We start from the raw sequence: 18,378 nt of genomic DNA on the forward strand, positions 1-18,378 counted from the left end.
CTCCAAGGTCCCTTCCAACTCTGCTATTGTATTGTATTGCATTGAAAGTTCAAAACCTTGCCCCCCTCCCATACCCACAAGTCCATCACATAGTCCAATCTTCCTCTGCCCCGCTGGCATTTCCACCCACCAAGTTCCGGTCAGGTGCAAGGAATATTTTATTTTGACAACAACACATTCTGCTCCTACTATTCCCTCCCAATTACCCCATTAAAGAAACAGCGTAGTAAAATAATAGAAAGTGTGGCAGGCCAAAGATCCTAAAAGGATATAACTGCAGGCCTGATACTATGCCTCTTAAAACCTGCCAGCTGGGGAATTCTGGGAGTTGAAGTCTACGCAATCTAAACACCCTGGCTGGAAATTCTGGGAGCTGAAGTCCACCCAGGGGTGAAATGCTAGCGGTTCAGGCTGCTTTACTCGAACGGTAGTAAAAAAATATGCTTTAAAAAAGTTTTTTTTTAGGTTTCGAGGATTGCTTGGCACAGCTCCTTGTCGCCCAGCTGATCATCAAAACTTTTTTTAAAACTTTTTAAACAGAAAAATACAGCAGAAAAATATTTGTTTTTTTTTTAGCAGGAACTTACTTTAAACAATCAGAACTTATCCACAACTAAATCAACATTCTGATCCAACAAGAAATAGATCAAAGTCACCTTTTTGCACTTAAGGTTAATGGCAGAATTTAACATGGAAAAGGGTCGTCAAATATTTGCAAACAAACTGCAAAATGGCATATATTTGAGTGATACTATTTAAAAAAAAAAAACAGAAGAAATCCCAGCAATGACATAACAGGCATTAGAGAGTTCCTTTTGCTAGTACCTCCACAAAGGCGATTTCAGAGATATCTCATGAGATCCAGTGGGAGGTTCAATCAAAAATAAAATGTATTTTTTTAAAAAAGGCTTTTGAACCACACCATAAATTTATTTCGTTGTGAATACTGCATTTTGAGTAGAAATAACGGGAGCGTATTTAAAGTATTTTACAGTATCAGTTCTCTATCTTGACTTTACATGCGGCCACATTGCTACCCAGCCGGATTTCCCACCCACCCCCTCCTGAGTGCCCATCTTAAAGTATGCTGGCTGGGAATTCTGGGAGTCAAGTCCCCCCCCCCCATCTTAAAATTGCCAAGTTTGAAAAACCTTGGGGAAAATGATATATGCCGACTTGCTCCAAAGCTGGAAGGGGGCCATCCGATAAAAACTTCCGAGATGAGCAAATTTTGCTTTAAGCACACTTCGATTCTGCCTTGGGGGTGAGTGAGGGGCTTCTCTGAAACAGCTTGCTGGCTTTGGAGAGGGCTCCAATCCTCACCCACCCCACCCAATCCTAATGTATGTATTTCAGACGAGCTGGGGAGATTCCGGCTTAGCACGCACTGTTCCTGTGATGGCATCCGAAATGATCTAGCGATACAAATTGAAGGTAAGAACTGGGCAAGGGGGAGTGGGCGTAAGATGGGGGGGGGTTGCCCCATCCAATATCTCATTTGACCCCATTTGCTAATTAAGTCTCTAAATAAGGGTCATAGGCTCCCACGCACCACCCCTTCTATGGGGAGAGATCCTCCTATCACTGTTCACTTACTGGCTGTTTGAAGTTGCAACGGCGTTGAAAACAGTGACTTATATCCAGTCTAAAGGACGAGGTGGCTAAGACACTGAGCGTGTCGATCAGAAGCTCGGTAGTCCAGCGGTTCGAATCCCTAGCACCGCATAACGGAGCGAGCTCCCGTTACTTGTCATCCTTGCCAGGCGACGCTGGCTGGCTTACGGGTATTATTTCTCCCCTTCGTTTCCTTTTATTTTATTACATAATAATATTAGTACCGCTTTCTAAAGCCTTAGTCAGCTGAAATCTGCAATAGTGGCATCCAGTCTTCGTCACCACATTACAAAAGATGTTGAGACTTTGGAAAAAGCGCAGAGGAGAGCAACTGCTAGCATAATTAAAGGCCTGGAGACTAAAACATACGAAGGACGGTTGCAGGAACTGGATTTGGCCAGTCTATAGAAAAGAAGAACCAGGGGAGACTGATAGCAGTCTTCCAATATTTGAGGGGCTGCCCCAAAGAAGATTTGGGGGTCCACCTATTTTCCAAGGCACTTGAAGGCAGACAAGAAACAAGGGTTGCAAATTAATCAAGGAAAGAAGCAACGTGGAACTAAGAGAAACTTCCTAACAATGAGAACAATTAGCCAGTGGAACAGCATGCCACCAGAACTTCTGGGTATTCCATCACTAGAGGTTTTAAAGAGAGGCAGCGCTTGTGTCAAATTGTATAGGGTCTTCTGCTTGAGCAGAAGTGGGGGGGCTGGACTAGAAGACCTCCGAGGTCCCTTCCGGCTCTATATTGATGGAAATATTGATGGAAATATCTTCACGACATTCCTGTTGGTCATGTAACATTGCAGCCCGTAGGCGAAGCTGTGGTGGAGGCTGCAAACCACAAGGGTCAGGGCTGCCCAGAGAGGAAGGATCAAATTCTTGCCAAGCCAAGGCCAGCTCCTCAGCCTGTGAGATGACTCCAGCCCTCTGCTTTGTCAACAGAGGTTTACGGGCCAGTGTGGGACGCATCAATGCGCGCACTGTATTCGCAGAGCACATCGTGGCTTTGCAAGGCTCCTTCGGGTTAAGGATAATTTGCAAGGAATTGAAAGCCGGGGGGGGGGGGGGAAACCCACCGGCATTCAGAAGATAAATCTTTGGCTGTGTCCCTAATGGGGAGTTGAGACCCAGGCCTTGACCGGAGGGCCTCCCTGCCCCTCCCTCTCTGCCCCCTCCCCCTTTTGCACACCTGCTGCCTGCAAAACTTCGCAACTGCAACTCACACAGTCAAATTTTATTCTGGGAATTGGCTCAGCCGACTTCCTTCTTCTGATGCCTGCTGTTCTGCTGTTCTGCTGTTCTGCTGGGCTGGGGTGGGGGGGCTAGCCGGGGGGGGGATGTGTATGCAAGCCCTATCAAGCCCACTGACTCAGTTGTGTGTGTGAGTGTATGCATGGTCTCTCTCTCTCACACACACCCATGTGGTACAGCCGGCTAAGAATCTCCTTCACGAAATTGCACGAACTGTGCACACTAATATAACACATGCACACTGACTGAGTTATGTCAGCCAAAAGAAAGTAACAGTATAGTAGAATTGAATAGCATAGAATAGAATAGAACAGAATAGAGTAGAGTAGAATAGAAAGTAGAAGAATAGAATAGAATAGAAAGAATAGGAATAGAAATAGGAATAAGAATAGGAATAGAATGGAATAGAATAGAACGAATAGAGTAGAATAGAATAGTAGAAGAATAGGAATAGAATAGAAAAGAATAGGAATAGAAATAGGAATAAGAATAGGAATAGAATAGAAAAGAATAGGATAGAAATAGGAATAAGAATAGGAATAGAATAGAAAAGAATAGGAATAGAAATAGGAATAAGAATAGGAATAGAACAGAATAGAGTAGAATAGAATAGTAGAAAAATAGGAATAGAATAGAAAAGAATAGGAATAGAAATAGGAATAAGAATAGGAATAGAATAGAACAGAACAGAACAGAACAGGACAGGACGGAATAGGAATAGGAATAGGAATAGGAATAGGAATAGGAATAGGAATAGGAATAGGAATAGGAATAGAATAGGAATAGGAATAGGAATAGGAATAGGAATAGGAATAGGAATAAGAATAAGAATAAGAATAGGAATAGAAAAGAAAGAATAGGAATAGGAATAGAATTAGAATAGAATAGGAATAGAATAGAATAGAATAGGAATAGAATAGAATAAATAGAACAGAACAGAACAGGAATAGAATGGAATGGATGGAATGGAATGGAATGGAATAGAATAGAATAGAATAGAATAGAATAGGAATAGGAATAGGAAGAGTTGGAGGGGACCTCAGAGGTCTTCTAGTCCAACCCCCTGCTCAAACAGGAGACTATTCCATTCCAGACAAATGGCTTCCCAATCTTTTCTTGAAGACCTCCAGTGATGATGGAGCACCGACAACTTCTGCAGGGAAGCCGTTCCCCTGGTTCATTGTCCTCACTGTTGGGAGATTTCTCCTTAGTTCTACGTTGCTTCTCTGCTTGGTTAGTTTCCATCCGTTGCTTCTTGCCCTGCCCTTCTGGTGCCTTGGAGAATCGCTTGACCCACCACCACCCCCGCCTCTTTTCTGTGGCAGCCCCTCCAATGTCTATGGGGATTCTCAACTGCCCAGGTCAAGGTTTTTTCAAAAGGTAACTGGACTTTTTTGATTTTTTTTTCCCCTTGAAAATGTTTCACTTCCCATCCAAGAAGTTTCTTCAGTTCAGAACTTTTGCATTTTTTTTCAGTTCCATTTCTCATCCAAGAAGTTTCTTCAGTGTAGAACTGAAGAAGCGTCTTGATGAGAAATGAAACTTAAAATAAGGAAATCCAGTTGCCTTTTGAAAAGCAGATATTGGAAGTCTTCTATCGTGTCTCCCCTGGTCCTTCTTTCCATTAAACTAAATATACCCAGTTCCTGCAACCGTTCTTCGTATGTTTTAGCCTTCAGTCTCTTAATCATCTCGGTTGCCTCTTTCTAGAGTCTCACATCTTTTTTTTACATCGTGGCGACCAAAACTGAATGCAATATTCCAAGTGTGGCCTTGCCAAGGCATTATAAAGCCTCTCAAATATTGGAAGACTGCTGTCATGTCTCCCCTAGTCCTTCTTTTCATTCCTGCTGCCGTTCCTCGTATGTTTTAGCCTCCGGTCCCCTAATCATCCTTGTTGCTCTTCTCGCACTCTTTCCAGAGTCTCCACATCTTTTTTCTATCGTGGTGACCGAAATTCAGCAGGGGACCAGGGCCATCATGAAGGGGCCACGCACGGCGTCCACTATAGGTGTTCTGCTTGCAAGGCATAACCCCCTTCTTAAGAACTTTGCTTTCAAAACACACCTTATTCCCTCCCAAATTAGAACGGCGGCATCGCTGGCGAACGCAGCGTTTCTCCTTCCTGTTTCCGTCTCAGAGTTTCCGCCTCTGGTCGGCCGTTTTCCTGCCAACTTTGTGGCTGGGAGTTGTAGGTTTTGAGTCATGCAGGGGTGCAGCAGGCACCCTCTGGGACAGTGTTTCTCAACCTTGGCAACTTGAAGATGTCCGGACTTCAACTCCCAGAATTCCCCAGCCAGCGAATGCTGGCTGGGGAATTCTGGGAGTTGAAATCCGGACATCTTCAAGTTGCCAAGGTTGAGAAACACTGCTCTGGGGTGACTTCCAGCTTACAGAGAAGTTTCGGTCAGGTTTTTGCAAGCTGTTACTGACCTTCTGCTCCCGGAGTGGGAGAGGGAGGAAAAGAAGATTTTGGCTTCTTTGCTTTGCCTGCCAAAATTGCATCATGTGCTCTCAGAATGGAGTAACAGCCGAGCGTGGAGTTAAGAGGAAAGTTTTGGTCAAAAGGATGGCCAGAACGATGCAGGAGTCATGCCTGAACTCGGAAACTAACTCCTTTCTCTCCCCTCTCTCTCACTTAACACTTCACTTGGCCAGAAAGTGGGCAAAAATGGGGCAAAACTCACTTAACGACTGTCAGCAACAGAAAAGAGCCGAGGTGGCGCAGTGGTTAGGGTGCAGTACTGCAGGCCACTTTCAGCTGACTGTTATCTGCAGTTCAGCGGTTTCTAATCTCACCGGCTCAGGGTTGACTCAGCCTTCCATCCTTCCGAGGTGGGTGAAATGAGGACCCAGACTGTGGGGGCGATATGCTGACTCTGTAAACCGCTTAGAGAGGGCTGAAAGCCCTATGAAGCGGTATATAAGTCTAGTCGAGGGCTACCAGTCATATTTTAATGTTGTTGTTTTAATCTTTTAATAACCATTTTTAAAACTTGTTTTATAACCCGCAAAGCCGCCCACAGTCACCATGTAGGAGAGATGGTGCCATAATAAATTAAATAAGTAAAAATCAATCAATCAATCCGTGCCATGCGCCAGCATCCAACATTGTGACAAAAGGGGTACCCCAATATTTGTCCCCCTCCGATCCTGTAGTCTCTGTCCATAGTGCCACTGCCTTTTTTTTTTATTTTGAGAAAGAAAGCAGTTTCCCAAAAGAGCCAACACAGTTCTAGGCTGCATAAACAGAGGGATAGATTCAAGATCCCGTGAAGTGTTGATACCACTTTATAAGACTTTGGTAAGGCCACACGTGGAATATTCCATCCAATTTTGGTTGCCACGATGTAGAAAAGATGTGGAGATCTGGAAAGAGTGCAGAGGAAGAGCAACAAAGATAATGAGGGGACTGGAAAATAAAACATATGAAGAATGGTTGCAGGAACTGGGTAGGTCTAGTTTATAGAAGAAGGACTAGGGGAGACATGATAGCAGTCCTTCCCAATATCTCAGGGGTTTGCCACAAAGAAGAGGGAGTCAAGCTATTCTCCCAAAGCACCCGAGGCAGAACAAGAAGCAATGGGTGGAAACTAATCAAGGAGAGAAGCAACTTAGAACTGAGAGAAAATTTCCTGACAGTTGGAACAATGAATCAGTGGACCAGAAGTTGCCTCCAGAAGTTGTGAATGCCCCAACACTGGAAGTCTTTAAGAAGATGTTGGATAGCCATTTGTCTGAAACGGTATAGGGTTTCCTGCCTAGGCAGGGGGTTGGACTAGAAGACCTCCAAGGTCCCTTCCAACTCGGCTATTGTATTGTATTGCATTGAAAGTTCAAAACCTTGCCCCCCCCCATACCCACAAGTCCATCACATGGTCCAATCTTCCTCTGCCCCGCTGGCATTTCCACCCACCAAGTTCCGGTCAGGTGCAAAGGAATGTTTTATTTTGACAACAACACTCTGCTCCTTACTTGTCCCCCTCCCAATTACCCCACTAAACTGGAAGTTTTTAAGATGTTGGACAACCATTTGTCTGAAATGGTGTAGGCTCTACTCTAAGGTTGGACTAGAAGACCTCCAAGGTCCCTTCCAACTCTGTTATTCTAATTCTATTTAAAAGAAGGGTTGAAAGTTAAGGAGTGCCTATATTCGGGGTTCTTCCTTCCCTCCCCAATGCATCAACCGTAAACGTTCGCGCGGTTTTACCAGCTGAGTTTTGAGGCACTCGCAACAGATCCCAATTCAATGGAGCATCCTGGCTCACTCTGCGAGGAAGGCAAGTCAGTGCATCCACTTCCCTTTGCAGGCACCATGAACAAAAGAGGAGACCAGGGCTCATTAATCGGGAAATCAAAGCAGCGGCCGTACCTGTGGATCATGGCCACCACGCCAGAACGGGCTGATTCCTCGAGTCACAAGCGGAGAAAGCGAGCCAACCCGGATGCCGATTTCTGCAGCAGCCAGTAAGTCACTGCATCACTAAGTCAGGCGTGAACAGGCAGAGTTCGAGCTAACTACTTTTATTACCTTCTGCCTCTAATACAGGAATCTGCCCCAGACTGGCATCCTCCAAATAGATAAGGCTCCAAGGAATTTTTTTGGGGGGTCTTTCCTAGCCCTTTTGGGATCACAGAGACTCCAGGCTAACTCTGCGCTTGACCCCACCTTCCTGCTAGGTTGGGGGCTTCCCACCGGCGGCTGTTTTGAAACTTTGATTGATTGATCAAGTTTATTGATCATCAATCAAATAAATATCAGGCACAGGGACAGCTTTTTCCCTTGTGCCGTCACTCAGCTGAACCCCTAACTGCCAAAGTAGCAAGGCTGTATTACTATTACCCTTCCCTATTGGTATCATGATGATGATTACTCTGTGATTTGCATGCACACTGAGAGCTTCTGCACCAAAGACAAATTCCTTGTGGACCTAATCACACTTGGCCAAACAAAATATTCTTTTCTATTTCACTCTATTCAGTTCCATTCCATTCCATTTTTTATTCCATTCCATCCATTTATTTTCTATTCTATTTTATTCTATTCTATTCTAATTTTCTCTCTAGTCTAGTCTATTATCTATATCTTATCTATTATCTATTATCTATTATCTATTATCATCTATATCTATTATCTATTATCATCTATTATCTATTATCTATTATCATCTATTATCTAATCTATTCTATTCTAATTTTCTCTCTAGTCTATTATCTATTATCTATTCTATTCTATTCTAATATTATTTCTGTTCTATTCTGTTCTGTTCCATTCCGCTACATTACATTATTTCTATTCTATTTCGTTCCATTCCATTCCATTTTCTATTCCATTCCATTCTATTTTCTATTCTATTTTATTCTATTCTATTCTAATCTAATATTCTCTCTAGTCTAGTCTATTATCTATTATTCTATTCTATTCTATTCTAATATTATTTCTGTTCTATTCTGTTCTGTTCCATTCCGCTACATTACATTATTTCTATTCTATTTCGTTCCATTCCATTCCATTTTCTATTCCATTCCATTCTATTTTCTATTCTATTTTATTCTATTCTATTCTATCTAATATTCTCTCTAGTCTAGTCTATTATCTATTATCTATTCTATTCTATTCTATTCTATTCTATTCTAATATTATTTCTGTTCTATTCTGTTCTGTTCCATTCCGCTACATTACACATTTCTATTCTATTTCGTTCCATTCCATTCCATTTTCTATTCCATTCCATTCTATTTTCTATTCTATTCTTCTATTCTCTAATTTTTCTCTAGTCTAGTCTATTATTATCTATTTATTCTATTCTATTCTAATATTATTTCTGTTCTATTCTGCTCTGTTCCATTCCGCTACATTACATTATTTCTATTCTATTTCGTTCCATTCCATTTTTTCTATTCCATTCCATTTATTTTCTATTCTATTTTATTCTATTCTATTCTAATCTAATATTCTCTCTAGTCTAGTCTATTATCTATTATCTATTATCTATTCTATTCTATTCTATTCTATTCTATTCTATTCTAATATTATTTCTGTTCTATTCTGTTCTGTTCCATTCCGCACTTACATTATTTCTATTCTATTTCGTTCCATTCCATTCCATTTTCTATTCCATTCCATTCTATTTTCTATTCTTTTTATTCTATATTCATCTAATATCTCTCTAGTCTAGTCTATTATCTATTATCTATTCTATTCTATTCTATTCTAATATTATTTCTGTTCTATTCTGTTCTGTTCCATTCCGTTACATTACATTATTTCTATTCTATTTCATTCCATTCCATTCCACTCTATTCTACTCTACTCTGTTCTTGTTCTCTTTCTTGTTCTTGTTCCTGTTCCTGTTCTGTTCTGTTCCATTCCGTTCCGTTCCGTTCCATTCCATTCCATTATTTCTGTTCCATTCCATTCCGTTCCATTCAGAAAATTGGAGCTCCCCAAATTCAGAGCAAAAGGACTTAAGGGTATTTTCGGGCTCCTTTTTCCTAGATCCCCGGAAGCGAAGAATTGCTGCGTACGGCGTTTCTACATCGATTTCCGAAAAGATTTAAAATGGAAGTGGATCTACGAACCTAAAGGCTACTATGCCAATTTCTGCATGGGGCTTGTCCCTACTCTGGAGCTCAGATACCCAATACAGCAAGGTAAGTCTTCTTCCCCTCACAGGTGTCTCCCCAGCAGGGTCAGAAAAATCAGGAAAGTTCATTTTTTTAATGTACTGGAGTCAATCTTTTAATTTTTATTTAGAAAGTTAAAATTCAAAACTTCCCCCCCCCAAAAAAAGGATTTTTTTTTTACAAAAAGCCAAAAAAAATAAACCATACATTAAAAATGTGTATTTTTTTTAAAAAAAGGCACAGCCATATACAGGGAATCCTTGACTTACAACAGTTCATTTAGCGACCGTTTCAAAGTTACCCCCCAGCACTGAAAAAGGGACTGATGACTGTTGTTTCACACTTACGACCGTTGTAGCGCTCCCCATGGTCACGTGATCAAAATTCAGACGGCTGGCAACTGATCGCATTTATGACGGTTGCATGATATGCGGCCTTCCGACAAGCAAAGCCAACCGGGAAGCCGATTTCACTTAACAACCGTGTCACCTGCTTAACGACCGCAGTGATTCTCTTAACAACCGTGGCAAGGAAGGTCGTCAAATGGGGCAAAACTCACTTAACTCACTTTTGTTGCGCGCAGCAGCAACAAAAAAAAACGGGGGGGGGGGGGCTCAATTGTGGTCGTAAGTCGAGGACTGCCTGTAAACATATATGATCCCCCCTCCAGTTGAATATCGATCAATATATTGCAAAATATTAATTCCCCCACCCTTGTGAAGCAGGCTTAACATTTTTAAACTTCTAAATCTCTTTGCAAATTATTGACCTGGTTGGTTTTAGGGGCTGGATGGCCGTTCACTGTGGATATTTCTGTTTTTCTACTTTGGCTGTTTTGATAAAGGAAGGAGGATAATTAATTTCCTGGCTTCAGATGAAATAAACAAGGCACCAGGCCTACGGATGGTTTTGCAGCCTGGTTAATTTTTGCAGCCTGGCGCCTCGCTACGGAGAAAGCATTCGCTAAAAGTTGAGCAAGTGACTGGCGTTTGGCCAGCCAAGATTGACGGCCTGTTTTTCCCAGTGGGTTCAAGAGGGTAGGGAAGGAAACTATGGGTGGTCCAGACTTGTGCCGAAGGCTTCGTTTGGCTAGGCAAGCCCTCAAGCCAAATCATACCACACCAAACCTCCCCAGATCAATTCAATTCAGAATAGAGCTGGACGCGATCTTGGAGAGCTTTCTCGCCCAACTCCCTACTCAAGCAACAGACCCTATAATAGCAATAGCAATTAGACTTACACCCCACTTTCCAGTGCTTTTACAAGGGGTTTACAGAGCCAGCATTACTGCCAGTGGTGGGTTTCAAAAAATTTTGGAACCTCTTCTGTAGGTGTGTCCTGCTTTCCGGGTCCATGTGGAACCTCTTCTAACCGGTTCGGTAGATTTGACGAACCGGTTCTACCGAACTGGTGCGAACCGGTAGGAACCCACCTCTGATGATTGCCCACACAATCGGCTCCTCATTTGACCCACCTCGGAAGGACGGAAGGCTGAGTAACCATTTCAATCAAATGTTGCTTCTTAAAGATCTCCGGACGGGCGGACCCACACTTCTGGTGCAATGGTTCTCATGTGAAGTTTCCCCATAATTCCAGGTTGATTCTCTCCTTGATTCGTCTCCATCCATCATTTCTTCTCCTGCTTTCGGGGGCTTTGCAGAACAGGGGATTCCTTCTTCTTTGTGGCAGCCCCTCAAACACCAGAATCCTGCTATCATGTCCGTCCCCCCAGCCCAGTCCTTTTTTTCTCTAGACTAGCCGAACTCAAATCCTGCAGCTGTCCGTCGTAATGTTTTATCCCAGCCTTTAATTGTTTTAGTTGCTCTTCCCTGCACTTTTTCCAAAGTCTCAACATCCTTTTTGTAACGTGACCAAAAACTGGATGTGGTACTCCAGGTGCGGCAGAATAGAATAGAATAGAACAGAATAGAATAAAATAGGAGTAGAATAAAATAGTAGAAGAATAGGAATAAAATAGAAAAGAATAGGAATAGGAATAGGAATAGAATAGAAAAGAATAGGAATAGGAATAGGAATAGGACTAGGAATTGGAATTGGAAAGAATAGGAGTAGGAATAGGAATAGGAATAGGAATAGGAATAGAATAGGAATAGAATAGAAAAGAATAGGAATAGGAATAGGATAGGAATAGGAATAAAAAAGAATAGGAATAGGAATAGAATAATATAGAATAGAAATAGAATAGAATAGAATAGAACAGAATAGAACAGAATAGAACAGAACAGAATAGAATTCTTATTGGCCAAGTGTGATTGGACACACAAGGAATTTGTCTTTGCTTCAGTGTACATAAAAGGAAAAAAAGAAAAGAAAAAAGAGAGGGGAAAATACGTTCATTAAGAATCATAAGGTACAACACTTAGTGATAGTTATAGGTTACTAATAAGCAATAAAGTCACACTAGGAAACAAACAGAACAATGGTGTGTTGTTAGTTGCGAAGTGTGTCCGATCCATCGCGGCCACATGGACCAGTTCCTCCAGACCTTGTCCTCTACATCCTCTGGAGTCCATTGAAGCTCATGTTGACCACTTCAGTGGCTCCATCCAGCCACTTCTCTGTCGTCCCCTTCTTCTTCTTTTGCCCTCCATCATTCCCAGCATGAGGCTCTTCTCCAGGGAGCTTTTCCTTCTCATTAGGTGGCCAAAGTCTTTGAGTTTCCTCTTCAGGCTCTGGCCTTCTAAAGAGCAGTCAGGGTTGATCTCCTCTAGGACGACCAGTTGGATCGAGAGCCAGGTGGCGCAGTGGTTAGAGTGCAGTACTGCAGGCCACTTCAGCTGACTGCTATCTGCAGTTCAGCGGTTCAAATCTCACCGGCTCAAGGTTGACTCAGCCTTCCATCCTTCCGAGGTGGGTGAAATGAGGACCCGGATTGTTGTTGGGGGCGATATGCTGACTCTGTAAACCGCTTAGAGAGGGTTGAAAAGCCCTATGAAGCGGTATAAGTCTAACTGCTATTGCTATTGCTATTGTAGTCCAATGGATTCGCAGGGGTCTTCTCCAGCCCCAGAGTTCAAAGGCCTCCATTCTTTGGCGCTCAGCCTCCCTTATGGTCCAGCCTTCACAGCCATCCATTGCAACTGGGGAACAGAACAACATGCATCGTAAAAATACAAGCAGCACGGTTATAGTCACAAGTGGAGGATAATCATTTCTTTATTAAGAAATCTTGCATTTCTCAGCAAGGCTCTTCTTGTCTCCTTCGCGTAGGTCCTCGGTCTCTACAATCTGCACAACCCTTCGGCCTCAGCCGCACCCTGTTGTGTCCCCTACGAGCTGGAGCCCTGGGCATCGTATACTACGTCGGCCGACAAGCCAAAGTGGAGCAGCTTTCCAACATGATTGTCAAATCGTGCCAGTGTAGCTGAGAAAAAGGATCGGTGGTGGACTTGGGAATTCTGAACGATCCCTGCAAGGGGGGGGGAGGGGAAGGAGTCAGGACTGTGAGGATGCCGACTTTGCTTCCCACCCCCCACCCCCTCTGCTAAAACTCTGTGCCTTTTTTTCCCCTTTCGAGTCTTTCCTTTTCGTCTTCACAAAAAAAGAAATCTCTCTCTCTCTCTCTCTTGTTTTTTTTGGGGGGGGGGAAACACAACTTGTATTGTTATTGTTGTTATTATTATTATTATTTTATTGGTAAATTTATGTTTTTGGGGAGTGGTGAGGACGGTTTTTTCAATTCTTTGGCTTCGGTGGTGGAGAGGACTTATTCAGGAGAGTGAGTGAGTGAGTGAGAGAGAGAGAGAGAGAGAAGAGAAGAAGAGGAGGAAGAAGAAGAAGTGAAGAGGAAGAGAAGGAGGCATGCAGCCACCAAAAAACGGGCTGGGAAGAGATAAAATCTCCTCTTGCAAACAGAAGGAAGCAATTTGCTGCGAGACGGCAAAAGGGAAATAAGGAATTAAATGTTATTGGGGTCAGGGATTGTAAAAGGGGATAAAACGGAGAAGGGTGCCAGGCTGACTTTGGAACAGAGTCCAGAATTGTTTAGACGATCCAGAGGGATTTCTTCAGATGCCCAAACTTTGGCGGGAGTTCCTGGGTCGCTGGATGATGCCGATTCTCTGCTTTGGGATCTGTGGGGAAGGGAAGAAGGCATTCCCAAAACCGGATAAACTCATTATGATGATGATGATATTATTTAATGGATTTATAGGCCGCCCAATCCCGGAGACTCCGGAGGCTTACAAATCAAAGAAAATAATTAGTAAAAATACAAGAAAAAACAATTTAAAACATCACCATGCACCCAATCTAATCGGGGCTGGACCTCAGAATGAGGTCAACAGCCCCAGGCCTGCCGGAATAGCAGGTTTTAATGCTTTTCGGAAGGCCATGAGAATGGGCAAGGTCCGGATCTCTGGGGGTAGTTCATTCCATAGGGCCGGAGCGGCCACAGAGAAGGCCCTCCTCCGGGGAGCCCAGCCGACACTGCCTGGCTGACGGTACCTGAAGGAGGCCCACCCTGTGCGATCTCACCGGCGTTGGGAGGTATGCGGCAGTAGGCGGTCTTGCAGGTAGCAATAGCAATAGTTAGACTTATCTACCGCTTCATAGGGCTTTCAACCCTCTCTAAGCGGTTTACAGAGTCAGCATATTGCCCCCCAACAACAATCTGGGTTCATTTTACCCACTCGGAAGGATGGAAGGCTGAGTCAACCTTGAGCCTGGTGGGATTTGAACAGCCGAACTGCTGAACTGCAGTCAGCTGAAGTAGCCTGCAATGCTGCATTTAACCACTGCGACCTTGGCTCCTGGTCCTAAGCCATGTAGGGCTTTAAAGGTAATAACCACACCTTGAATTGCGATCGGAGATCAATAGGAAGCCAGTGCAGCTCGCGGAGGATAGGTGTAACGTGGGTGTATCTTGGTACACCCAATATCGTTAATATCATCTTATACTCGTCTTAGATGTGGTCATTCAGACACATTCGGACCTCCTTCTTGGAAAAAAAACCCAAATTGCATGGGGTGGAGGACTCTCCCTCTACCTTGTGGCTCTGCTGTCACTTCCCACCCCCAACGCCGGCTTCCCACTGGTGTTAGAAAGATGCTGGAGGAGAAATTGGATGGAGGAAAAAACGGGGTCAGGAGCTCTTCGGGGCTCATCTAACGCCGGAAAAGCTGGGGTGGATGGGCTATTCCAGTTGGGGCAGCAATACAGGAAGTCCTCAACTTACGAAACAAGCGGGACAATTTCCACTGCAAGTCGTAAAGAGAGCGGTCCGATTGAGCGACCTTTTCTTTTGGTTAAGCAAATCGCTGCCGTTGAGTGAATTGTGCAGTCATTAAATGAATCCAGCTGCAAAGATTGCCAAGTTGGGGGGGGGATCCCTGTAATCCCAGGATGCTGCACTGGTTGATTGCCCGAATTTTGATCTTGTGACCGGGGGGGGGGGGGAAGAAGGATGCTGCAATCGTCATAAGTGTGGGGACAGAGGGTGAAAGTCACTTCTTGCAGTGGCCTCGTCACTTCGAAAGGTCTCTAAAAGAAAGTTCGTAAGTGGAGGATTCTCCGTAAAGCATCACTTTTGCAGTTTTCGAGCCTAAAGCTAGGAGATTTTGAATGTTTCTGCAGACGCTTATTTGCAGAAAAAGTTTGTCAGAATCGGGGTTCTCTCTTCAAGGGGACGAGACTTTCTCCCAGGGCTCCCAAAATAAGGGAAGGATCTGCCCCAATTTTCCTTTTTCTCTCTCTCTAACCTTAATGGTGTCAGCAGTAAATTCGGTGACCCCCCCCAAAACTGTTTCGCAAAATCGGCTCCATCCGAAACTTGCCTTAATAAATGGACTGTATTATGTAACATGCAATTTCCAAACCAATAAAACCGTATTGTGGCTTCACGTGTGATGGCTTGCTTCACACAACTGGCAAGGCAAAGTCCCTGTTTATCCTAAACCAGTGTTTCTCAACCTTGGCGACTTTAAGTCCTGTGGACTTCAACTCCCAGAATCCCCCAGCCAGCACAGCTGGCTGGGGAATTCTGGGAGTTGAAGTCCACAGGACTTAAAGTCTCTAAGGTTGAGAAACACTGTCTAAACTAAGTTCAGGACAGTCCATTAGCCTGAGATTACAATTTGGAGGGGTAACGTGGCAAGGAGGGACACAGTGGCTCAGGGGCTAAGACGAGACGCTGAGCTTGTCGATCAGAAAGGTCGGCAGTTCGGCGGTTCGAATCCCTAGCGCCGTGTAACGGAGTGAGCTCCCGTGACTTGTCCCAGGTTCTGCCAACGTGGCAGTTCGAAGGCATGTAAAAATGCAAGTAGAAAAAGAGGAACCACCTTTGGTGGGAAGGGAACAGCGTTCCGTGCGCCTTTGGGTTTAGTCATGCCGGCCACATGACACGGAGACGTCTTCGGACAGCGCTGGCTCTTCGGCTTCGAAACGGAGATGTGCACCCCCCCTAGAGTGAAAAAATGAATAAAAACAGGTTGTCCTCGCAACCGCAATGGAGCCCAAGTTTCCCTTGTGATGCGAGACGTTTCTTAAATGAGTTTGCCCGTTTACAACGGTTCTTGCTATGGCGGTTAAGCGAATCCCAGAGGTTGTTAAGTGAGTAACGCGGCTGTTAAAGTGAATCTGGCTTTCCCGTGACTTTGCTTGTTGAAGATCGCAAAAGGGGAAAGGGGGGGGTCATGTGAGCCCAGGGACGCCGCAACCGTCATAAATACGAATCATTTGAATTGTGATCCCATGACTGTGGAGATTTTGCAACTGTCGGCACTTTTAATCAGTATCCATGTAACTTCAAACTAAAGAACTGTTGTAAAGTTGAGGATGAAAGTTGTACATGAAATATGAAATAAATAAATAAAATAAATAAGTAAACAAACAAAGTTTGGGTTGTCCAATCTCTTCTTCAAGCCTCCAGTGATGATGCACCACAACTTCTGGTGGCAAGTTGTTCCACTGATTAATTGTTCTCACTGCAGGGAAATTCTCTTAATTCCACAGTTGCTTCTCTCCTGGATTCGTTTCCATCCGTTGCTTCTTGTTCGTACTCGGTGCTTTGGAGAATAAGTTGAAACCCCCCCCACCTCTTTTATGGCAGATCCTCAAATATTGAAGATGTTATCATGTCTCCCTAGTCCTTCCTTTCTTGAACTAGACATACCCAGTTCCTGCAAACCGTTCTATGTTTTAGCCTCCAGTCCCCTAATCTCTTTGTTGCTCTTCTCTGCATCTTTCTAGAGTCCACATCCCTTTTGCCGTGGCGACCAAAACTGAATGCAGGATTCCAAGTGTGGCCTTACCAAGGCCTTATAAAGTGGCATTAACACTTTAACACGCAATCTTGCTTCTATCCCTCTATAAATGCAGCCTTGTGACAGTGCATTTTTTTTGTTTCTTTTACAGAAGAACAAACACACAACTCTGCCAGACATTGGCCATCTGTCCGTTAAGAATAAAACTGGAATTTTCTCTCTTCTCTTTCCTCTATCATCTATCTTTCTTTTTCTCTTTTCACTCTATCATCATCTCTCTCTCACCTCTCTATCATCTTTTTTCTCTCTTTCACTCTATCATCTATCATCTCTTCACCTCTCTATCTCTCTCTCTTCTCTCTTTCCACTCTCATCTCTCTCACCTCTCTATCATCTCTCTTTCTCTTTCACTCTATCCTATCATCTCTCACTCACCTATCATCTCTCTCTTTTCTCTTTCTCTATCTATCACTCTCTCTCTCTCACCTATAATCTATCTCTCTTTTTCTCTCTTTCACTCTCATCTCTCTCTCTCACCTCTCTATCATCTATCTCTTTTTTCTCTTTCACTATCATCTTTCTCTCACCTCTATCATTCTTTTTTCTCTCTTCACTCTATCATCTACTCTCACCTCTCTATCATCTCACTTTCTTTCTCTCCACTCTATCATCTCTCTCTCTCACCTCTCTATCTATCTCTCTTTTCTCTCTTTCACTCTATCATATCATCTCTCTCTCACTCATCTATCTCTCTCTCTTTTCTCTTTCTATCATCTATCATCTCTCACCTATAATCTATCTCCTTTTTCTCTCTTTCACTCTCTATCTCGCTCTCACCTCTCTATCATCTATCTCTTTTTCTTCTTTCTCTCCTCTCTCCTCTCTCTCTCTCCCTGCAGTCTGCAAAGGAAGAAGGCCAAGCTATTTTGGGGGTTCAAACATAATTGTGGAGGCTGTTTGTTTTCGTTGGGATGCATGTGATTGTTTCGCATGCTGAGTGTTGCTTTCACAATGGAGACGCTCCTGATGGGCTGCTGTTTTTGCCGGAGATGCCAGATGTTCTCGGGGGAATTTTTTCCGCCTCTCGGAGTGTTGCTTAGGAGTCTCACAATCGGATCAGGAAATGCATTTATAGGGAGCGGAAAAAAAACTGCTTAGCTTTATTATTATAATTACTATTAATCTCCCGGGGCTGTTTAAAAGGCTGTTATCTCAAGCCCCTTTCGTCTTATCCAGGGCATAAAGCCGAACTAAGTAACACAAGAAGTATATTTTTAGAGTGGAGACACATTTATGATTGATTAATTTAGATCCTGTCTGGGCTCAAGGCATGGAACTCAACGCTTCTCCTCCCCACAATAACAAACACCCACTTCTCCGAAGCGGGCAGGAGTCCATTCACACAACGGTCTTAACCTGATTAACTCATTAATCCATTTGGTTGATTTGCATGCTAATATGAGCCATAAAATGGAACAGCAATGGCTCCGTGGCTAAGACACTGAGCGTCGATCAGAAAGCGGTTCGAATCCCGCGGCCACGTAACGGCGTGAGCTCCCGTGACTTGTCCAGCTTCTGCCAACCGAGCAGTTCGAAGCATGTAAAAATGCAAGTAGAAAACAGGGACCCCCTTTGGTGGGAAGGGAACAGCGTTCGTGC

At 43.7% G+C, this 18,378-nt stretch overlaps 1 protein-coding gene across 1 annotated transcript in view; it reads left to right on the plus strand.

Moving 5' to 3' along the window:
• TGFB1 (transforming growth factor beta 1) overlaps positions 1–13,756 on the plus strand; it is a 29,745-nt gene extending 15,989 nt beyond the window's left edge. Inside the window, 6 exon segments of the mRNA XM_032227088.1 lie at positions 1,357–1,434; positions 7,179–7,335; positions 9,368–9,490; positions 9,492–9,522; positions 12,727–12,799; positions 12,802–13,756. Coding sequence (XP_032082979.1) covers positions 1,357–1,434; positions 7,179–7,335; positions 9,368–9,490; positions 9,492–9,522; positions 12,727–12,799; positions 12,802–12,884 — 545 coding nt within the window. The 3' untranslated portion in view covers positions 12,885–13,756.
• The last annotated feature ends 4,622 nt before the right edge of the window (positions 13,757–18,378 follow it).

This window comes from Thamnophis elegans, chromosome 12, assembly GCF_009769535.1.
Source record: "Thamnophis elegans isolate rThaEle1 chromosome 12, rThaEle1.pri, whole genome shotgun sequence".
Taxonomy (NCBI): domain Eukaryota; kingdom Metazoa; phylum Chordata; class Lepidosauria; order Squamata; family Colubridae; genus Thamnophis; species Thamnophis elegans.